The 24,513-nt window shown below is 45.0% G+C and overlaps 1 protein-coding gene across 1 annotated transcript in view; it reads left to right on the top strand.

Annotated features, from left to right (window-relative positions):
* The window catches only part of FBXO22 (F-box protein 22), a 72,919-nt gene that overhangs the window by 43,015 nt on the left and 5,391 nt on the right, over positions 1-24,513 (top strand). The window contains exons 5-6 of the mRNA XM_030187400.1: positions 677-841; positions 20,741-20,906. Of these exons, the coding sequence (XP_030043260.1) occupies positions 677-841; positions 20,741-20,906 (331 nt within the window). The remainder of the gene's footprint in view (positions 1-676; positions 842-20,740; positions 20,907-24,513) is intronic.

Below are 24,513 nucleotides of genomic sequence, written 5' to 3'. Positions count from 1 at the left end.
CATTTTTGTTCTTGTCTTAAAACAGATACTTCCCTAGTAGACATACAGTACAGTAAAAATCGAAAGCAAAGCTCCCTATGCTTGGAATGGCATTCACCATACTCTGTATCACAGTGGTCAATATAGTTGAATTCATTATTTTTTGAAGTCTATGAAATGGTCACACGACACCAACACTGTCATACTAATTGTATGGTTTGTGTATGTGCTGGTATAATTTGTGATAACTTTTGTACGGGTAATGAATTCTTTCCTCATAGTAATTTCTTGTCAACAAACTGCAACTTTAACTTCTTATGGACTCTTGTTGTTTATCTTGTGTTCGCCAGACATAGCCATGTTCGTTCATGCTCCCTTTTGTTTTGCCATACATAGCCATGGACTCTAGCCCCACCCTTTGCCCCCTCTCCAGCAATCTGCCTTGTCTAGCCACTGTCTACCCTCCACCCACCCATGCTGTTTGCCACGTATAGTCACCATCTACTAAAGACTGGCATTCATTACCACAACACGAAATTTGTCATGTTTAACCTGTAACTCAGGAGTCTGCCATTCATAACTATTACCCATCCTTCCCTAAAGTGTGCCATGCATAACTGTGTCTCTACTGACAAAGCCATTGATTAAAAAACAAACAAACAAAAAAAAACCCAAACTACTTTGTCTTTTTTCTTAGTTACACCAATGGCATCGCATGGTAGTCGACCTCAGGAAATTGAAGATGGAGAAGCTGGCTTAGCACTATTGTTTCCCAAGATTGATGGGGTGAAAATACAACCCTTCCACTTTTTTAAGGATGCAAAAAATAAAGCATTTGATGAAAGCAAGCTATCAGAAGCAGGCAAGTTGCACTTCCCATGTTTTTTTTTTAATTAATTGATCTGTGTCTTTCTACTTTTCTAAGCTGCCCTGTGTGGGGGAAGATGTGAGCTGCAGTGAAGCCATCTTGTGGAATGGTTCTTATGATGTATATGTGCATTTTTTTTCTTTTTTTTTTTTTTAATTTACTTCTTTAAAGAAATGCTGGGTTTGATTTGGCACTGGAAATGGAAGAACAGGAACAACAGTGGTAGTGGGCATTGTTCATGTTTCAGCCATGTTCTCCGAGGACCCTCTGGTGGTGGTGATATCATCTGCTTACTGCATTCCTGACCTCTGTGCTGAGACTTCCAGGCAAATCACCTGCTAGTTATGAGTTTTAGTGATGCCTTGGGCACCTTCCCGGTTTTGGAGCAGATTTATAGAAGTACAAGCTTATCTCATACAAATTACAGTATTTTGGTTAGATAATAGGATTTTTGGATGAAAGATGTTGCATCCTTTATATAAAGATTAAAAGGCTGTACATATGGTGTGCCATTCCTCGGCCTCATCTCTTTGTTGAGGTGAGAGTCTCTGGGTATCCTTTTGCCACCCCTTTCTCTTATCACAATAATTAGTGACATTCCACTTCCTTGGCTGCACTTTCTTTACTTCTTGACCAGCTCTCTTTGGTTTTTTGCTTTTTTGGTTCTTATTATAAACAGCCTTGATATATATATTTTTATGTGAAAGGTGGTATATCAAGTTTTACTTAATAAATCAACAAACAAACAAAACTGTTCTTAGCCAACTTGCAACATTGATTCAGTCTTTAGGTGTTAGCCCATTCATTTTTGCTGATGACATTCAGCTCCTTTGGTACACTGATGCCCTGGTCCCTGATTTTTACTTCACTTAATTTGTGCCTATCCTAGATTGCGGACTGTCTTTAACTATTAATTCCAAGTGTCCAGCATTATGGATCACTGGTTGGGTGGTGGCTCTCGCTTGTTCTTACTCCTCCTTTGAAAAGTTTAAGAGTAACTATTGACACTAAACTCATTTTTTAATGTCCTGTAGCTTCTGTAGTTAAGTCCTGCTTTTTGGCCCTTACATTAATGTCCAGTAGCTTCCGTAGTTGAGTCCTTTTCCCAAGCAAAGAAGAGAGACGTTGAATCAGAGACTTTGAATCTGTGATGCAACACCCTTGCTGTTATAATACAGATTAATCAACGGAACTTTCATTAGATAAGTGATACCAGCTTATCGGAATCTTTACTACAATATTTAATGCTGAGAAAATTGGACTCAACCCAGTATAATTGTATAGAAATTAAGTTTGTTGTAATCATTGAAATGTTATCAGATAGGCAGCAAGGGGTCTAGTCATGAGTATTAGGTTGAATGAATGGATGCATGAATGATAGAAAATAAGGCATGAAACACTAGAGAAAAGGAATATTCAGAAACTATGTTAATGATAAAGTAAAATAAATAGTATAAGGCACTGTTATTAGAGGTAGCATTCTATTTTTCAGAGAAGATAAATTGAAATGTTTTTGTATAAGCTGTGAATAAACATTAAAATTCTTTTATAAGTTTCTTATAGTATGTGCTGTGAGGTAGTGTTGCAGTAACCTTATTTTGAATGATGACTTTACTAGTCTTTTTGCACCACAACAGAGGAAGATAGTCTATTCAGGCATTTTTTTAAATCTTCAGGTTTATAATATACATATTCTCCGAGGACAAGCAGGCTGCTTGTTCTCACTGATGGGTGACGTCCACGGCAGCCCCTCCAATCGGAAACTTCTCTAGCAAAGTCCTTTGCTAGTCCTCGCGCGCACCGCGCATGCGCGGCCGTCTTCCCGCCCGAAACCGGCTTGAGCCGGCCAGTCTTCTTTTGTCCGCACTCGGTACGGTCGTGTTTTCGCCGTGTCGAGCCCCGGAAAGTCGACCTCGCGCGTCCAAATTTATTTTCACGTGTTTTTTCTTTGGAAAAGTCTTTCAAGTGTCGGGAAGTGCTCCGGAAACCCCCCCCCCCCCCGGGTTTCGTGTTAATCCTCCCCGTACTTCCAGCTTTTTGCCCCGATAAGTTTTCTTTCGTCGTCGGGGTAGGCCTTTTCGGCCTCGGTCGAGATTTTCTCCCTTACAAATTTTTTGGTGCTCTTTTTCCGTCATTTCGGACTTTGATTTCGCCGGCGCGATTTTTCCGCCCATGACATCGAAGCCTTCCAGCGGCTTCAAGAAGTGCACCCAGTGCGCCCGGGTTATCTCGCTCACTGATCGACACTCGTCGTGTCTTCAGTGTCTGGGGGCCGAGCACCGCCCTCAGAACTGCAGTCTGTGTTCCCTGCTTCAAAGGCGGACTCAGGTAGCGAGACTAGCCCAGTGGAACGTGTTGTTCTCGGGCTCTTCGTCGGCATCGGCACCGGGATCTTCGAGTGCATCGACGTCGTCAGCGTCCAGACCATCTTCCTCGGCCGCCCCTGCATAGAGTGCATCGAGGCATCGGGCCTCTGCATCGGCGCCGAGACAGCGGATAGCTGCATCGACGTCGGTCGTACCGGGACCTCGTCTGCTGATGTCGTCGGACGGTGGTGCATCGTCAGGAGTGCAGGTGAGGGCTGTCCATTCCCCTGCTGGTGGCGGTGAGCCTTCGGGTGGGTCTCCTCCTACCCTGAGGGCTCCTGCGGTACAGCCCCCCCGAGACCGACCTCCTTCGGCCTCGGCCCCGAGGAAGCGACGGCTGGATTCTACGTCCTCCTCGTCGGTGCCGGGGAGCTCCGGTGACATGCTTCGGAAGAAATCGAAGAAGCATCGACACCGGTCGCCTCCCTGCGTCGGCACCGAGAGCTCTGGGTCGCCGAGGGAGTCGGCACCCAGCAGGCATCGGCACCGAGAGGACCGCTCACCCTCTGTTAAAGAGGTGTCGATGCGCTCCACTCTGGACAGCCCGGAACAGCCTCCTCGCCCGGAACAGGTTCTGACGTCGACGCCTGCATCGACCTCTTTGCCTTTCACTGCAGCCGCTCTGAACGAGAGCCTCCGGGCCGTTCTCCCAGAGATTCTGGGAGAGCTGTTGCGCCCTACCCCTCCGGTACCGGCGGTGCTTGCGCCTCCGGTACCGTCGAGCGTGGCGCCGGCTGGCCCATCGCCCGGGGCGGTACCGACTGCGGCCACCTCCCAGGAGGGCTCCCCGACTACGTCGGCGGAGGGAGCTTCGCCGATGCGGGCCAGGGAGTCTACCTCTCGACGCCCCCATCGTGGACGTGGCTCCACTGAGTCGAGCCGGGCGAGGTTGCAGACACAGGTTCGTGAACTTGTGTCTGACACCGAGGGTGAGGCCTCGTGGGAGGAAGAAGAAGACCCCAGATATTTCTCTGACGAGGAGTCTGAGGGTCTTCCTTCTGATCCCACTCCCTCTCCTGAAAGACAGCTTTCTCCTCCTGAGAGTCTGTCTTTCGCTTCCTTTGTCCGGGAGATGTCTACGGCCATCCCCTTCCCGGTGGTTGTGGAGGACGAGCCCAGGGCTGAAATGTTTGAGCTCCTGGACTATCCTTCTCCACCTAAGGAAGCGTCCACTGTTCCCTTGCACCATGTCCTAAAAAAGACATTGCTTGCGAACTGGACAAAACCTCTAACTAATCCCCACATCCCCAAGAAGATCGAGTCCCAGTACCGGATCCATGGGGACCCAGATCTGATGCGCACCCAGTTGCCTCATGATTCTGGAGTTGTGGATCTGGCCCTAAAGAAGGCTAAGAGTTCTAGGGAGCATGCTTCGGCGCCCCCGGGCAAGGACTCTAGAACCTTAGACTCCTTTGGGAGGAAGGCCTACCATTCCTCTATGCTCGTGGCCAAAATCCAGTCTTACCAGCTCTACACGAGCATACACATGCGGAACAATGTGCGGCAGTTGGCGGGCTTGGTTGATGCTCTTCCCCCTGAGCAAGCCAAGCCTTTTCAGGAGGTGGTCAGGCAGCTGAAGGCGTGCAGAAAATTCCTGGCCAGAGGGGTGTATGACACCTTTGATGTTGCGTCCAGAGCCGCTGCTCAAGGTGTGGTGATGCGCAGGCTCTCATGGCTGCGTGCCGCCGACCTGGAGAATAGACTCCAGCAGCGGATTGCGGACTCGCCTTGCCGTGCGGACAACATTTTTGGAGAGAAAGTCGAACAGGTGGTAGAGTCTCTCCACCAGCGGGACACCGCATTCGACAAGTTCTCCCGCCGGCAGCCTTCAGCATCTACCTCTACAGGTAGAAGATTTTTCGGGGGAAGGAAGACTGTTCCCTACTCTTCTGGTAAGCGTAGGTACAATCCTCCTTCTCGACAGCCTGCGGCCCAGGCTAAGCCCCAGCGCGCTCGCTCTCGTCAGCAGCGTGCGCCTCAGCCAGGCCCCTCGGCTCCCCAGCAAAAGCAAGGGGCGAGCTTTTGACTGGCTCCAGCAGAGCATAGCCGACATCCAAGTGTCAGTGCCGGGCGACCTACCAGTCGGGGGGAGGTTGAAAGCTTTTCACCAAAGGTGGCCTCTAATAACCTCCGACCAGTGGGTTCTCCAAATAGTCCGGCAAGGATACACCCTCAATTTGGCCTCAAAACCTCCAAATTGTCCACCGGGAGCTCAGTCTTACAGCTTCCAGCACAAGCAGGTACTTGCAGAGGAACTCTCCGCCCTTCTCAGCGCCAATGCGGTCGAGCCCGTGCCATCCGGGCAAGAAGGGCTGGGATTCTATTCCAGGTACTTCCTTGTGGAAAAGAAAACAGGGGGATGCGTCCCATCCTAGACCTAAGGGCCCTGAACAAATATCTCGTAAAAGAAAAGTTCAGGATGCTTTCCCTGGGCACCCTTCTCCCCATGATTCAGCAAAACGATTGGCTATGCTCTCTGGACTTGAAGGATGCCTACACACACATCCCGATACTGCCAGCTCACAGACAGTATCTGCGATTTCAGTTGGGCACACGCCACTTCCAGTACTGTGTGCTACCCTTTGGGCTCGCCTCTGCGCCCAGGGTGTTCACAAAGTGCCTAGCTGTGGTAGCAGCGGCACTTCGCAGGCTGGGGGTGCACGTGTTCCCATATCTCGACGATTGGCTGGTGAAGAACACATCCGAGGCAGGAGCCCTGCAGTCCATGCAGATGACTATTCGCCTCCTGGAGCTACTGGGGTTTGTGATAAATTATCCAAAGTCCCATCTTCTCCCAGTGCAGAAACTCGAATTCATAGGAGCTCTGCTGGATTCTCGGACGGCTCGCGCCTATCTCCCAGAGACGAGGGCCAACAACTTGTTGTCCCTCGTCTCGCGGGTGCGAGCGTCCCAGCAGATCACAGCTCGGCAGATGTTGAGATTGCTGGGCCACATGGCCTCCACAGTTCATGTGACTCCCATGGCCCGTCTTCACATGAGATCTGCTCAATGGACCCTAGCCTCCCAGTGGTATCAGGCTGCTGGGGGTCTAGAAGACGTGATCCACCTGTCCACGAGTTTTCTCGAATCCCTGTATTGGTGGACAATCTGGTCCAATTTGACTCTGGGACGTCCTTTCCAAATTCCTCAGCCACAAAAAGTGCTGACAACGGATGCGTCTCTCCTGGGATGGGGAGCTCATGTCGATGGGCTTCACACCCAAGGAAGCTGGTCCCTCCAGGAGCGCGGTCTACAGATCAATCTCCTGGAGTTGCGAGCGATCTGGAACGCTCTGAAGGCTTTCAGAGATCGGCTGTCCCATCAAATTATCCAAATTCAGACAGACAACCAGGTTGCCATGTACTATGTCAACAAGCAGGGGGGCACCGGATCTCGCCCCCTGTGTCAGGAAGCCGTCAGCATGTGGCTCTGGGCTCGCCGTCTCGGCATGGTGCTCCAAGCCACATATCTGGCAGGCGTAAACAACAGTCTGGCCGACAGACTGAGCCGGATTATGCAACCTCACAAGTGGTCGCTCAACTCCAGAGTGGTGCGCCAGATCTTCCAAGCGTGGGGCACCCCCTTGGTGGATCTCTTCGCATCTCGAGTGAACCACAAAGTCCCTCAGTTCTGTTCCAGGCTTCAGGCCCACGGCAGACTGGCATCGGATGCCTTCCTCCTGGATTGGGGGGAGGGCCTGCTGTATGCTTATCCTCCCATTCCTCTGGTGGGGAAGACTTTGTTGAAACTCAAGCAAGATCGAGGCACCATGATTCTGATTGCTCCTTTTTGGCCGCGTCAGATCTGGTTCCCTCTTCTTCTGGAGTTATCCTCCGAAGAACCGTGGAGATTGGAGTGTTTTCCGACCCTCATCACGCAGGACGAAGGGGCTCTTCTGCATCCCAGCCTCCGGTCCCTGGCTCTCACGGCCTGGATGTTGAGAGCGTAGACTTTGCCTCTTTGGGTCTGTCAGAGGGTGTCTCCCGCGTCTTGCTTGCTTCCAGGAAAGATTCCACTAAGAGGAGTTACTTCTTTCTGTGGAGGAGGTTTGCCGTCTGGTGTGACAGCAAGGCCCTAGCTCCTCGCTCTTGTCCTACACAGACCCTGCTTGAATACCTTCTGCACTTGTCTGAGTCTGGTCTTAAGACCAACTCTGTAAGAGTTCACCTTAGCGCGATCAGTGCATACCATTACCATGTGGAAGGTAAGCCGATCTCAGGACAGCCTTTAGTTGTTCGCTTCATGAGAGGTTTGCTTTTGTCAAAGCCCCCTGTCAAGCCTCCTACAGTGTCATGGGATCTCAATGTCGTTCTCACCCAGCTGATGAAACCTCCTTTTGAGCCACTGAATTCCTGCCATCTGAAGTACTTGACCTGGAAGGTCATTTTCTTGGTGGCAGTTACTTCAGCTCGTAGAGTCAGTGAGCTTCAGGCCCTGGTAGCCCAGGCCCCTTACACCAAATTTCATCATAACAGAGTAGTCCTCCGCACTCACCCTAAGTTCTTGCCAAAGGTCGTGTCGGAGTTCCATCTGAACCAGTCAATTGTCTTGCCAACATTCTTTCCCCGTCCTCATTCCTGCCCTGCTGAACGTCAGCTGCACACATTGGACTGCAAGAGAGCATTGGCCTTCTACCTGGAGCGGACACAGCCCCACAGACAGTCCGCCCAATTGTTTGTTTCTTTTGATCCCAATAGGAGGGGAGTGGCTGTAGGGAAACGCACCATATCCAATTGGCTAGCAGATTGCATTTCCTTCACTTACGCCCAGGCGGGGCTGGCTCTTGAGGGTCATGTCACGGCTCATAATGTTAGAGCCATGGCTGCGTCGGTAGCCCACTTGAAGTCAGCCTCTATTGAAGAAATTTGCAAAGCTGCGACGTGGTCATCTGTCCACACATTCACATCTCATTACTGTCTGCAGCAGGATACCCGACGCGACAGTCGGTTCGGGCAGTCAGTTCTTCAGAACCTGTTTGGGCTTTAGGATCCAACTCCACCCCCCGAGGGCCCTGTTTGTTCTGTTCCAGGCTGCACTCTCAGTTAGTTGGTAAATTTTTTAGGTCAATCTCAGTTATGTCCTCGCCGTTGCGAGGCCAAATTGACCATGGTTCTTGTTTTGAGTGAGCCTGGGGGCTAGGGATACCCCATCAGTGAGAACAAGCAGCCTGCTTGTCCTCGGAGAAAGCGAATGCTACATACCTGTAGAAGGTATTCTCCGAGGACAGCAGGCTGATTGTTCTCACAAACCCGCCCGCCTCCCCTTTGGAGTTGTGTCTTCCCTTGAAGTGTATTGTCTTGCTACATACTGGACTGGCCGGCTCGAGCCGGTTTCGGGCGGGAAGACGGCCGCGCGGGCGCGCGAGGACTAGCAAAGGACTTTGCTAGAGAAGTTTCCGATTGGAGGGGCTGCCGTGGACGTCACCCATCAGTGAGAACAATCAGCCTGCTGTCCTCGGAGAATACCTTCTACAGGTATGTAGCATTCGCTTTGTGGAAATATGCTGCACTCCTGTTTTGTAAGGTTGATTTAAAATAAATACATTAAATCAGGAGTTAATGAGATATAACATTTTAGATATCGCTGGAGTTTTCCCCCTTCCTCCCACTTTTTATTATTTGAATGCAGAATTGTCCGTTTTAAAGATCACCGTTTAAAATATTTTTTCATCTTTAGAGTCATGGTATACGTGCTGTGGATATGTAGTACTCCTGTTTTGAAAGGTTGGTTTGAGAGGAATACTTTTGGTTCTGTTTAGTGTTAATGAGATATAACGTTTGAGACCATGCTGGATATCTTCCCCCTCCCCCTTCCCCCTTTCTTGAATTGTATTTTTTATACAGGATTGCATAGTCCGTTTTTGAACACCATCACTGAAACCTTTTATTGAGTGATACATTTATGATGTTAAACAGTGTCAATCAGCTGTTTGGGTTGTGTTTCTAGTGACATCAGTGACGCATTATTTTTTTTAATGGATTATTGCGCGTGTGCTGTTTGCTGACTACACAAAGTTATTCAATGTGGTTAAGTCACAAGAAGATTGTGAAAAATTACAAGAGGACCTTATGAGACTAGGAGACTGGCCGTCTAAATGGCAGATGACATTTAATGTGAGCAAGTGCAAAGTGATAACATGTGGGAAAGAGGAACCCGAACTATAGCTACGTAATGCCGAACTATAGCTACGTAATGCAAGGTTCCACGTTAGGAATCACTGACCAAGAAAGGGATCTTGGCGTTCTTGTTGATGATACGTTGAAATCCTGTGCTCAGTGTGCTGCGGCGGTGTTAGGTATTATTAGGAAAGGAATGGAAAATCAAAGTGAGGACATTATAATGCCTTTTTATCGGTCCATGGTGTGACTGCACCTTGAATATTGTGTTCCATTCTGGTCGCCACATCTCAAAAAAGATATAGTAGAATTAGAAAAGGAACAGAGAAGGGCGACGAAAATGATAAAGGGGATGGGACGACTATGAGGAACGGCTGAAGCGTTTAGGGCTCTTCAGCTTGGAGAAGAGACGGCTGAGGGGAGATATGATAGAGGTCTATATGAGCGGAGTGGAACAGGTAGACATGAATCGTTTGTTTACTCTTTCCAAAAATACTAGGACAGGGGGCATGCGAAGAAGCTACAAAGTAGTAAATTTAATATAAATCAGAGAAAAGTTTCCTTTCTCAACGTGTAATTTAAACTCTGGAATTCATTGCCAGAGAATGTGGTAAAGGCGGTTAGCTAAGCGGGGTTTTAAAAAGGTATGGACGGCTTCCTAAAGGAAAAATCCATAGACCATTATTATATTGATTTGGGGCAGATCCACTGCTTATTTCTGGGGTAAGCAGCAAAAAATGTATTGAGTTTTCTGGGAGCTTGCCAGGTATTTATGACCTGGATTGGCCACTGTTGGAAACAGGATGCTGGGCTTGATGGACCTTTGGTCTGTCCCAGTGTGGCAATACTTATGTACTTATTGCAGCCAAACAAAATTATGTGACCCCTCTTCCCCCACAAGGTGCAGAATGAAACACCTGTGGAGAGCCTATCTAGTTCATGACCTCAAATGAGCACGTCGAAGGGTGGTACTCAGGAGTCCATGCAGAGGACAGTTCAGGTGTTAGAGCTACTAGGGTTCGTTTTAAACTACCCCAAGGCCTATCTGCTCCCTGTCCAGCGATTGGAGTTCATTGGAGCCTTGCTAGACAATCAGCTAGACACACTTGTTGCCCTTGCCACTCAAGTCTGAGCAGCTCAGCAGGTTGCAGCCTGGCAGATGTTGAGGTTGTTGGGCCACATGGCATCTACTGTTATATGACATCCTGTATTGCTTTGGTATTGCAGCCTGCTCACTTGATCACCACAGACTGCTCAAAGATTAAAATACTACAGATTCTTTTAGATTCATATTGGGTAAATGAAACTCTTTATTTGCACTTTAATTGGAGAGTGTATCAGTCATTATTGTTACTACATCACAATGATTAAGAAATGCACACACTAGGAAATCTAGGGGGCGGAGCAAGATGGCGGCAGTAACATCGAACCGTGGGTGAACCTCTGGTAACGCTGTGTTTAAACCCATTCCTCCTGGAGTATTTTCTTACTAAAACTTTTATCTCTAAGTTTGTTGCGATGCCACATACCAAGAGGAAGGGTCTTGTGAAAACGGAGCCCAGCCGGTTTTAACTTCTACTCCAACACAGCCTACCATTGAGGGATTCCTCGCGAGAACCCCTGTAATGACGCCGGGAAGCCCCGCTGAGCTCGTTGCCCGAGGAAGAGCCGAACTCTTGGCGCAGGACATCTCGTTGTCCCCCCCGGCACGCCCACCACCACCGCAACCGGCTGTGCTCGATGATGGAGGTATAGCCCTATACCGCGAAGACGGGAGAAGAGAGCTACATCTGGGTCCCCACCTCGATGTCGCAACCGAGGCCTCTAAAACAACGATGGCTGAGAGTAAGGCACAGAGACTAGGAACACCTCAGATCTCCTTGCCTGCGGTGACGCTTGAAGCAATTTGGGAAACTCTGCAGACGGTGATGATATCAACGAGCAAAATCAAACCGTTAGTGAGTAATGTAAAGGAATTAACTAATGCATTTTCCTTTATGAAAGAAGAGGTTTCTGAAAAGATTAAGATTTTGTCAAATGAAAATTCTAAATTGAAGGAAACTTCAGTTAAATTAATACAAGATAACATGCTGATTCATAACAAGTTGGAATACTTTGAAAACTATAATAGGAGGCTTAATTTACGCTTTTTGAATTTTCCACGGACTTCAATATCTACACCACTGGAAACCTTCAAAAGGTATTTGGTGGAAAACTTAAAATTTTCCCTGGAAAACGTGCCTCCAGTAAATAAAATTTATTATCGTCCTACAAAGAAAGCTGGGCAAAGGCTGGATCAATCGGAACTAAATGTTTCAGAATTGTTGGAAACTTCATTGTCCGATGTAACCGAGCGACAAACTTTGTTGGTCTCATTTGTATTTTCCCAAGATTTAGAACTTTTTAGGAAGATGGCTTTGAAGAATATACAAAATCTATTCTATGGAGGGAAAATCTGGGTATTCCCAGATGTTACTAAATTAACCCAAACTAGGAGGAAAGACTTCTTAACACTTCGAGCAGAAACTTTGTCTTTAGGAGCCTCATTCCACTTGAACTATCCGTGCAAATGCAACGTAAAATACCTGGGGGTGAAATATGTTTTCTTTTTGCCTGAACATTTAAAACAATTTATTTCTCAGAAAAAATTATAATAATGCTTGTTGAACTTAAACCGTTATGCTCTGCTTCAAGATTTGGATATTGGGAATTGTCATTATGATTTTGGGGGGTTATAATAATCTGCTATTGCTTTATTGCATCTAGTGATTTGTTTTTGTTAAAATACTTCTTCCTAAGTTAACGGCTCTTAGCCCCTAATTTTGGTGGCCTAAAACAAGTTTATAATAATTTCTTGGATTTGTTTAAACTGATATTTTTCCTAAAAAAAAAAAAGAAAGAAATGCACACACTAATCGAGTACATTACTAAAGGAAGGCTATAGAAAAGTAAAATAAGAAAGATATATATGGGCCCATTGCAGTGAAAGCCCAAAGTCTCCATATGACCAGGAAAAATTCTTTTCTGCACGATGTGTCCATCCACAGAATGAGCCCCAAGGCTCTGCTGCAAAAAGCCCCCTTTTTATTAAGCTAAAACTTATCCAGGAATGTACATGAGGTTTCAGTCATATGCTCTCAGTTCAGGTAAACAAACCACTAGCCAGGTGGCTTATCTCCCGAACTTCAAGCATACCGTGCCTCTCCTGGACAAGCTGGCTTCAGAGACATTCCAACTTGTTCTTGAGATGTGCCTTATCTCATACATTGTTTTTGAGTGTGCCTTATCTCATACATTGTTCTGGAGATGTGCTTTACATTCCAGCCGGCTGAGGGGAGATATGATAGAAGTGTATAAAATAATGAGTGGAATGGATCGGGTGGATGTGAAGCGACTGTTCACGCTATCCAAAAATACTAGGACTAGAGGGCATGAGTTGAAGCTACAGTGTGGTAAATTTAAAACGAATCAGAGAAAATTTTTCTTCACCCAACGTGTAATTAGACTCTGGAATTCGTTGCCGGAGAACGTGGTACGGGCGGTTAGCTTGACGGAGTTTAAAAAGAGGTTAGATAGATTCCTAAAGGACAAGTCCATAGACCGCTATTAAATGGACTTGGAAAAATTCCGCATTTTTAGGTATAACTTGTCTGGAATGTTTTTACGTTTGGGGAGCGTGCCAGGTGCCCTTGACCTGGATTGGCCACTGTCGGTGACAGGATGCTGGGCTAGATGGACCTTTGGTCTTTCCCAGTATGGCACTACTTATGTACTTATGTACTTATGTACTTATATACCAGGAAAGTCACCTTTTGGTCAAAGACAGGGGATTTTAAAAATGTATTATTGATTAAAGCAAGGCTGAAAAGCAATCCTTAATATTTTCCATCACACATCCATGGCACATCTTCATATGAGAACTACCCAGTGGACCCTAGCTTCCCAGAGGTGTCAGGACATGGGGAACCTGGAGGATGTCATCCAAGTTCTACCAGAGCTGGTTCAGCCCCTGCTCTGGTGGACAATTTAGATTACAATTTGACTCTGGGTCTAACATTCCAAATTCCACAGCCCATGAAGGTGCTGATGACGGATGCATTCCATCTAGGGTGGGGAGCTTACTTAGGTGGGCTTCACACTCGAGTTGCTTAGTCAGAAACAGATCTCCACATCAACCTTCTGGAGCTCTGGACAGTCTGGAATTCTCTAAAGGTTTTCAGAGATTGGCTGAGCAACCAAATTGTACTCATTCAAACAGACAATCAAGTTGCTGTGTATTACACCAACAAGCAAGGGGGCACCTGTTCACACCCGCTGTGTGAGGAGGCCGTCCAGATGTGGCATTGGGTGCATCAGCACGGGATGCTCCTTAAGGCCATTTACCTAGCGGGCAAATACAACAGCCTGGCTGACCGACTGAGCAGGGTCTTTCAACCACATGAGTGGTCACTCAGCATGGGCGTTGCCTGCCTGCGAGATCTTCTGAGCGTGGAGCACCCTCTTAGTGGATCTGTTTGCCACTCAGTCCAATCACAAAGTCCCTCGGTTCTGTTCCAGGCTCTAGACCTATGACAGGCTGTTGTCAGATGTTTTCCTCCATTGTGGAACAGGTCTTCTATATGCGTATCATAAGAGTAGCCATACTGTGTCAGACCAATGGTCCATCTAGCCCAGTATCCTGTTTCCGAACAGTGGCCAAGCCAGGTCACAAGTACCTGGCAGAAACCCAAATCGTGGCAACACTCCATACTGCAAATCTCAGGGCAAGCAGTTGCTTCCCATGTCTGTCTCAATAGCAGACTATGGACTTTTCCTCCAGGAATTTGTCCAAACCTTTTTTATATCCAGATGTACTAAGCACTGTGACCACATTCTCCAGAAAAGAGTTCCAGAGCTTAACTATTCGTTGAGTAAAAAAAAAATTATTTCTTCCTATTTGTTTTGAAAGTATTTCTATGTAACTTCTTTGAGTGTCCCCTAGTCTTTGTAGTTTTGGAACAAGTAAAAAGTTGATTTACTTCTACTCATTGTACACCACTCAGGATTTTGTAGACCTCAATCATATCTCCCTTCATCCATCTCTTCTTCAAGCTGAAGAGCCCAAACCTTTTTTAGGCTTTCCTCATACAAGAGGAGTTCCATCTCCTTTATCATTTTGGTTCTCTTCTTTGAACCTTTTCTAATTCTGCTATATCTTTTTTGAGATACAGCGACCAGAACTGAACGCAATACTCGGGGTGTGGACGCAACATGGAGCGATACAGAGGCATTATAGTATTTTTGGTCTTATTCACCATCCCTTTCTTAATAATTCCTAGCATCCTGTTTGCTTTTTTGGCCACTGCCACATACTAATCAGAAGATTTCAGCGTATTATCTACAACGACACCCAGATCTTTTTCTTGAGTGCTGACCCCCAAGGTGGACCCTAGCATCAGGTAACTATGATTCGGATTATTCTTTCCAATGTGCATCACCTTGCATTTGTCCACATTAAATTTCATCTGCCATTTGGATACCATGTTTTCCAATTTCCTAAGGTCTTCCTGCAATGTTTCACAGTCTGCACGTATTTTAACAACCTTGAATAGTTTTGTATCATCTGCAAATTTGATCACCTCACTTGTCATCCCGATTTCTTCTTGTGGGTTAGACTTTGCTGAAATTCAATCAAGACCACAGGATCATGATCCTGATTGCTCTCTACTTGCCCTGGCAGATCTGGTTCCTGCTTCTTCTGGAGTTGTCCTCCGAAGACCCATGGAGATGGGAGTGTTTTCTGGCCCTCATCACGCAGAACAAGGGATCTCTTCTGCATCCCAACCTCTGGTCTCTAGCCCTCAGGGCCTGGATGTTGAGAGCTTAGAGTTTACTTCTTGTGCCTTCCTGAGGGTGTCTTCAAAGTCTTGCTGGCTTTCAGGAAAGATTCCACTAAGAAATGTTATTCTTTCAAATTTAGGAGGTTTGCTGTCTGGTGTGAGGGCAACGCCCTAGTTCCACACAGACCCTGCTTGAATTCCTTCTGCACCTCTCCAAGTCTGGTCTCAAGACTACTAACGGTTCACCTTGGTGCAATTACTGCTTATTTTCAACATGTAGAGGGTAAGCCCATCTCTGGACAGCCTCTAGTTGTTTGTTTGCTTCATGAGAGGTTTGCTGTTGACAAAGCTCCCTGTCAAACCTCCACCTGTGTCATTGGACCCCAACATCGTTCTCACCCATTTGATGAAAGCTCCTTTTGAGCCACTTGATTCCTGTCATCTGAAGTACTTGACTTGCAAGGTCATATTTTTGGTGCCTGTTACTTCATCTCTCAGGGTCAGTGAGCTTCAGACCTTAGTCGCAGATGCACCTTATACTAAGGTTAATCATAACAGTCCACCTCACTCACCCTACCTAAGATTGTGTCAGAGTTCCATCTTTAACCAGTTGATTGTCTTGCCAGCATTCTTCCCCTGACCTTATGCTCATCCTGGCAAAAGCACACTACACACCTTGGACTGCAAGCAAGCGTTGGCTTTTTATTTGGAGTGGACTAGGCTATGCAGACAGTCCACTCAGCTCTTTGTTTCATTTGATCCCAACAGGATTGGGGGGGGGGGGGGTCATCATTTCCAGTTGGCTGGCAGATTGCATTTCTTTCACTTATGCCCAGGTTGGGTTGACCCTTGAAGGTCATGTCAGGGCTCACAGCATCAAAGCTGCTTTGGTAGCCCACTGATGCGAGCCACTAGGCAGCCGCCTATACTATGAGCTCTACGCGTAACTAACCCACAGGCTCTACGGCCTGCCAGCTAGACAGTTTCTACTACAAGCTCTCAGCTACAGCCTATCCTGTCTTCCCACTCTGGGTCATGAGACAGCCCGCTGTAAGCTGTTTACTGCTTGCAGTCTATATTGTCTCTCTACGGCTATTACTGTTCTTTAAGTTTCCCAGAGTTATGTACAGATAACACTCAGACATTTAATATAGATAAAATAACTTATCTTTTTATTTGCTTACTGTAGTTCAATGTATCTCACAGGATTAAGGTGAACAGGTTTCAAGAATACAGTATACATGTCAGAAGCCCGCCATGCTGCCTCGCTTCACCCTATGCTTGGAATAAACTTCCTGAGCCCTTACGCCAAGCCCCCTCCCTACCCATCTTCAAATCCTTACTCAAAGCCCACCTCTTCAATGTGGCTTACGGCACCTAACCTTTATACCTTTCAGGATATCTAGACTGTCCCAATTTGACGACCCCTACTTGACTGACTGTACATTTGTCCTTTAGATTGTGAGCTCTCTAAGCAGGGACTGTCCTTCTATGTTAAATTGTACAGCGCTGCGTAACCCTAGTAGCGCTTTAGAAATGTTAAATAGTAGTAGTAGAAGCCAGGAACATACAGAAATAGCATCCAATATTCTTCCTGTCTTTCTTTGGAGCTCTGCCAAGCTGTAGAGCTTCTTTTGCATGAGAAAGGCCAATAGTCCCAACAAAGGAGGTGTAAAGGCAGAGAGTTAAGGAGAGGAGGTGGAGGGGAGAAAATATCAAAGAGAAAAAGGGCAAAAGGGCGCCAAAAGGAACAAAGGCTCTCAAGGATATACCTAACACTCTGACCATCCTAGGTTGGCTATCAGCCAATAGGGAAATCTCTGACCATGTAGGGAAAACTGGTTTCTAGCTGCAAACCCCCTTCCTATCAGATGGAAACGAATGTGAGGAATTTGTCTTTTTCTGAGTTACTCTGACTTAGCTCAGAATGCAGTTTACCAATATTAGCTAAAATAATGTAATATATAGGACTGTAATGCCATGCGTAGGCAGCTGCCTGGGCACCAATTAAACTAGGTCACTGGACTAATAACATTACAAACTAGGATACATGTGTATATCTGTGTATATATACAGGTCAAAAACAGGTAATTTGGTATTACTTAGGCAATTGCCTAACTTCCACCTAGTTTGATTTTTTTGCGGTTCCCATCACCCACTTGAGGTCTGCCTCCACTGAAGAAATTTGCAAGCTGTGACGTGGTGTTCAGTCCACACATTCAATCTCATTACTGCCTTGAGCAGGATATCTGAAGCAAAAGTTGGTTTGGACAAATAGTTCTGCAGGAGTTGGTTGGGGTCTAGAGTTCAACCCCACCCTCCTAGGCCCGTTTAGTTCTGTTCCAGGTTGCACTCTCACTCAAATTGTATATAGTTTCAGGTTAATTACTTTTTGGCCCTCGCCGTTTCGAGGTCCAGTTAACCACTGATGGTGGTTTTTGGTGAGCCTGGTAGGTAGGCATTCCCATGTGTGAGAATTATAGGTCTGCTTGTCCTCAGAGACAGTGAAGATACTTACCTGTAGCAGGTATTCTCCGAGGACAACAGGCCTTCTGTTCTCAAATACCCTCTCAGCTCCCCATGGAATTGTCTCCTTTTTTCTTATGCTTTATATTGTACTGCTGGTCCCGTGCTCGTGTGGTGGAGTGCGTCTCATGCTTAGTGACCTGTTTAAAGCTTGTTACAAGCTTCAGACTGGCAACGCGGATCCGCCTTACCTACATGTGAGAATAGAAGGCCTGCTGTCCTCGGAGAATACCTGCTACAGCTAAGTATCTTCACTTTATAGTACAGAGTGAAAGTAAGTTTTCTGGTGGTTGTGGTGAATCCTGAAAGGCTTATGTTGATACAAGAAAGTTCTTCCAGTTAATCTCCTGCATCTTATAATGGTGTGGAAAGAAAACATAATGGGGAAGAGAGATGCGGGGAGGAGAAAAACGATAAAAAGGGGGCGGAGGGAAGAAGAAAGAAAGGAGGAAGAGGGAGGGCCGAAGGAGGGAAGTCAAACAAGTTGAGTTCCCAAAACACGTGCAAACTGCAAAATATTGCAAGAAGACCTTAGAAATTGGAAGACACGGTATCCAAATGGCAGATGAAATTTAATGTGGACAAATGCAAGGTGATGCACATTGGAAAGAATAATCCAAATCATAGTTACCTGATGCTAGGGTCCACCTTGGGGGTCAGCGCTCAAGAAAAAGATCTGGGTGTCTTTGTAGATAATTCGCTCAATGTACACCAAGCCCTCCTGCGTAACTTGGACGTCACAGATTCTTTTTGTTAGGTTATTCATATTGTTTCATGGGCCACGCAAAGGAAGTGGCCTCAAAATCTACTATTTCCCTTTGGATTAAGGAGGTGTTAGAAGCAGCATATCTCCTCAAATGGAAAGAGGTTCCAGCAGGTCTTGGAGCTCAGTTGATTTTTGCTCAGGGGACTTCTTGGGCAGAAGCTCAAGTGGTACTGAAGATATCTGCAAAGTGGCCATTTGGTCCTCGCCGCATACTTTTGTGAAACATTGCAAGATCGACGTTCAGGCCAGAGGAGATGCTGCTTTTTTGGCAGAGCTATGTTGCAGGGTGCCTTGTCTTTTTCTCCCACGTGGTGGGATAAAGCTTTGGTACATCCTGTCAGTCTGATCTGATTTTATCAGGATAACAAAAGGAAAAATTTACCCTTACCTGATAATTCCTTTTTCTTGAGGCCTTTTAAACCATCCAGGACCCACTTGGGAAGATGGAGGAGTCCTGGTAGCACTTGGCTTCAGGCTGCCCTTTCTTGTTCATTATACATAGTTTTCTTTAATGTTCTGGTGTCTGCAATGGGCTCCCCAGTTGATAATGAGCTCCACATTTATAGAGGTTCCTTTAGTTAGTAGTTCTTACTTTGGCATTGGCATACTGAGAATATTTCTGGCTGCATCACCTGTTATACTGATGATGACATCAGAATCTTCAAGTTTCTGCTTCCATCTACTGATAGTGAGACATAATCTATCAGTCTGAATTGGTCTAGCAGGACTCAAGCAAAGGAAATTATCAGGTAAGGGCAAACTTCTTCTTGAGCAGTTCACTCTTTAGCTGTGGCATTGTGATCACTGGGTATATCTGCATCCATTATACTGTCAATGGAGAAACAGAATCAATTTTTAACTAATGAAATTTAGCTGGAATTTGCTTAAGGATCTGTAAATTTTGATTTTGGAAAACTGCCTAACTCCTGTATTTATTTATGACTTTGTATCCCACATTATCTCAAACAGGATCGGGTTCAATGTGGCTTATATACAAGAAAAACTTAACAGTACAATCGGGATAATTTTAAAATCAGGAAAGATGACACATTTTCTGTGTAATGAAATCTAGAGAATTAGCTTAGTTGAAACTGGTATTAATACAAGGGTACCCAGTCAAAATAGCCCCGACAAAATTGTCACTGACAAATTAGCCCCCGGACAGGCTGCCCAGAATATGGCCCTGCATTTTATTTCCTAATAATCTTACCTTGCCAAACAAGATAAGGTTGGTAAGACTATATGAAAATGATGACAATATTGGGTTTGCTTGTTTTTTTTTTTAATTAGCATGTTGATGGAAATAGTTTCCTTACACAGCAGAACAGATCATGAATACCAGTTGGTAGCTATAGAATTTTGTTTATTTATACTTTATACAATGCAATGCTGGTAGAAGCCTTTATCAGTGAAGAGTTCACTTGTAGTTTATCATCTTTTTTTTGTGAAGGGTTATTTTGTGGGAGGGGCCATTTTGTCAAGGGCTATTTTGTTACGTCTGTTTTGTCAGGGTTTTTTTATCAGGGCTATTATGTCGGGGTGCCTAATACAAGGCAACATTAGTTTGTCTGTTGATGAGTACTAAACAGAAAGGTCTTTAATAGCTTGCAAAATCTTAAATAATCATCTGTACATCTCAGTTGCTTAGGCAGAGAGTTCCACAGTTTGGGGCACTGATAATTAAAGCCTTCAACAATCAGTGATTTGTAGAGTAGACTTTTACAATTTGGATAATGGAGCATGAGATATTCTCTGGAGGTAATTGTTGCATTTCATGAAAGTAAATCTGTTTGATATTGCATGTAAGGAGGTGATAATCCATATAGAATTTCATAAACAGTCACACACATTTAAAGGTTATTCTAGCTTTTATAGGAAGCCAGTGCAGCTTTAATAAGAGAGGGAAATCTTCAAAACAAGGAGCACCACATACAAGGTGAGCAGCAGTGTTTTGTGCTGTTTGTAGTATTTTAAGGAGAGAAATTTTAATTCCCACATATATGGCATTACAGTAATCAAATTTGGATAGTACCAAAGATTGGGTGATGGTGCGAATTATGGAGTATTGGAAGAAGGGACGTATCCTTAATTTCCACATTGTATGGAAGACGTCCGAGACTACCTTTGAAACCTGAGACTGTAATGATAAGTGTCGGTCAATAGTAATTTCCAGGATTTACATTGTTTGATCTAGTGAGTATGATGTGTTATCAATTACAAAGTATATGATATTGATATGATCAATTGATATATCTATATGATAATAGAACCCATTTCTAATTGCATGCCTTTATTTGTAGGTCTTAAGAATAATCCAGAACTTCGTGTTGTTCTAATGTTTGGCTACAATACGCACAAACATGGAGCCAATCGCTTTCTTCATCAAGTAATTGACCCACTGAATGAGAAGAACATCATCATTGCAGGTGGACAGGTGGAAGGTCTATCATCCTGCACCTCAGAAAAGTTGGTATATCTTTATAGTTCATTCAGAAGCTAAAACTGATAGAGAGGGCATTACCTTGCAGTTAACCTGCTGGTGGACTCAAACTAGAGATTGGAAGAGTGAGATGGATGGGTCTAAGGTTGAGATTAACAGCAGTCTGAGACTGCTGTTAATTCCAGGAATAACATGTATAGAATGTTTGTACGTTTGGGAAGCTTGCCAGGTGCCCTTGGCCTGGATTGGCCGCTGTCGTGGACAGGATGCTGGGCTCGATGGACCCTTGGTCTTTTCCCAGTGTGGCATTTCTTATGTACTTAACTTCAGTTAGTGCAAAAAGCTTCTTAAAATTGCATTTTTTTTCTTATGTTCATTTTCTTTTTTTTTTTTTTTAATTTATAAGAAGTCTTTATTAAGTGCATAGTCAAAGGGATACATAGCAAGGTACAAAATGCCACCAAAAAGTCAATACATCCTGCCAATACAAACAAAGCTTCAAACGAATAGTCCCTCCGACCCATACATAACGTATGCAAATTCAACTTCAAAACTTTTAGATTTTCCAAAATTGTGAAAATTTACCACTCCCCCGCCCCAAGAGCCCAACAAAGCCCATTACAGTAATCAAGGCAGCTAAGGACTAGTGACTGAATGAGACTACGAAATACGTCCCTAGGGAAATAAGATTTGATGCGTTTTAGCTTCCAAAGTGAGAAGAACATTTGTCTGGTGGTAGAGTTTGTTTGTTGATCCAGAGTTAAATGTCTATCAACAATGACACCTAATATTTTTAGAGTCTCAGAGATCGGTAAGACAAGCTCAGGTGTGATTAATGTAGAGGTCGTGAACTTGTTGTAGGGAGAGGAGAGGGTAAGGCAATGTGTTTTCTCAGCATTGAATTTGAATTTAAAAGTGTTGGCCCAATCCAGCATGGTGTATTTTAGTGGCTATTTCACTTAAGTTTTTTTTAAAAGGAATAGAAATCGTGATGTCATCCACATAAGATGGGAGAGTTAGAATATATTGCACTAAATGAAAAACTAGGTATAACAGCTCATCTGTGGGTGGATGCATTGCATAGAACCAGACTCCTGGTCAAACTCCGGCTTCGCTGAAAAAGGGTCTTCTCTCAGCTGATGTAGAGATTAAGGACTAGTGATGGACGTATATATATTATAGTGTATTATTGCTTCTTTTCCTGGTCTAGAAACTCCTAGCATTGCTTAGATGTAGGGACCAGCGATGTAATGATTGTTTTTAGATATTGTTTCTTTTCAGTTCTATAGCTAATCATTATATATAGCTTAATCAATGTGTGTGGACGCATTGCATAGAACCAGACTCCTGGTCAAACTGCTTCGCTGAAAAAGGGTCTTCTCTTAGCTGATGTAAAGAGCCTAGATGTAGAGATTAAGGACTGTTTATCCAGACATCCCAGGAGACTACAGACCTTACAAAATGCAAACATACGTCGTCTTTGCCATTTACAGAAATTTGACCATGTCACACCTACCTTGAAAGATCATCATTGTTACCGTTTTTTTTATTGTATGCAATTCAAAGTTTCTGGCTTTTAAAGCTTTCCGTCGGGGTACACCTTTGTATCTTTCTTCACTGACCATTCTGTATTCTGGAAATTATGCATCACAGTGCTTTTTTCTTTGTTGCCCCACATTTTTGGAACTCCATGCCATTGTCTCTACACTGTGAACTTAATCTAAAAAAATTTAAATTCCTTTTGAAGGCATGGTTGTTGGCAGCAGGCATATTCCAGTGAATGCGGCAGCTCTCTTGGGCTCTGGTATTTGGGAGAGAGTATGTTTGAATGGCAGTTTTTACTGGATCACACAATCTCTCCTTGCACAGATTTTTTTCAATGGGATACAATAATAGAACAGGCACAATTCATTTCCACTGCTAGAGGAAGCTTGCCAGGTGTCCTTGGCCTGGATTGGCCGCTGTCGTGGACAGGATGCTGGGCTCGATGGACCCTTGGTCTTTTCCCAGTATGGCATTACTTATGTACTTATTATCGAAAACCTCAGCGGTGCAACTTGCCAGTGACTTGACTGTACCCGCCTTTGTCATCGGTTCATTGTGTGAGAAAATGTACATTAACCTTCTACTCCCAAACAGTGAAAAAAATTACAGATGAACTCTCACCTAAAATTGCCTCTAGCACCAGCTTAGCTCCTAATAATGGGATTTCCCCTGCTGACGGCGACGGCATTTATTTTATATACTACTTCCTGTTGATTACATCATCCAGCCTCAGATGGAAGTAGTGTATAAAGTAACCAAAAAACACCGTCAACATCTTGGCAGGGGAAATTCCACTATTAGTAGCTAAGCTGGGACTAGAGGCAATATTAGGTAAGAGTTAATCTGTAATGTTTTCACTTTGGGAGTGGAAGGTTAATGTACATTTTCCTATTGAATATTATAGTTCTTTTCTTTGCTTTTTATTTTGCATAATCCACTTTGATCTCTGTTTGTCTGGGAACATTTAGATGAAGTCTGCAGCATTGTCCCCTAAATGGGGTACCCTAGGGGACACCGCTGTAGACTTCATCTAAATGTTCCCAGGTACACATCTTACCATTGCATCCTTATCTTGTTTGCTGAGTCTTATCCCCTTTACTCCCCCAGTGGTCACTGACCCCCTTCCACCCCCCCCCCCCCCCCCAAAATGTGAAGAAAAATTATTACTCACCAGCCTCTATGACAGCCTCAGATGTTCTAGCCAGTTCTATTACAGCAGCAAGCAGGTCTCTGGAGTAGTGTAGTGGTGGGTGCAGTCCTCCTTTCTACAGAGCACTGCACCCACCACTACACTACCTTTTCTTTTCCAAAAATGACCCTCATAGTGTAGAGTGTGGCTGTCAGTGGAACCCAGGTCTCTTGCTTCATGTACAATGTTCTGTATTTAATTACCAGACTTCATATTGTAACATGATTGTTGGTAGATAAGGACTCCTTGGCCTACCCAGTTGCCACTGCTTACTATCTTTACATAGCCTCCTCTTTTTTCTGTCATCCTTCTTAGTTCTTGCAGTCTGTGAGGTTCTCATACCAGATGCTCCCCTCAACAAGAGATGGCATGGGCAGTCAAGTGATGTCTTCTTTTCATGTATTCTTAAATGCTGCTGCTTCTTCTTTGGTTACCGTCATCCTCTCAATAAAGCAGTTTCTCTTTCTCCTTCCTTGCAGCTTCATAGCACAATCCCTTGGCCTTGAAAATGCTACATTATTCTACCCACAGTAAACACAGTTTCCCCCCAAAAAAATCTACTCGCCAAGGCTGTCTTCACTCTTCATCTCCAGCACACAGGAATGCACGTCTGCGTCTCCAAAATACTCACTCTGTCTCTTCAGCTGCACATCAGGTCAAGAGGATCGTGGACTAGACAAGCGAAATGCATACACGTCCTGGAACCAGTCCCATGTTCTCCCTGGTTTCGGCATAAAGTTGCACGGATTAGAACCGGGCAACCACTCTTTTAGGCAACCCGCTTCCACACATCCTACCCCAGCTGTTTATGGCTGGAGCGCTCACTTCCCTGGTATTCTTACACAAATAAAACAAATAATACTTACTACTCAGAAGTGAAAAAGAAAGGAAAAGCTTTT

The sequence above is a fragment of the Microcaecilia unicolor genome, chromosome 1 (genome assembly GCF_901765095.1).
Source record: "Microcaecilia unicolor chromosome 1, aMicUni1.1, whole genome shotgun sequence".
NCBI lineage: Eukaryota > Metazoa > Chordata > Amphibia > Gymnophiona > Siphonopidae > Microcaecilia > Microcaecilia unicolor.
This window is presented reverse-complemented; position numbering and strand designations above follow the sequence as displayed.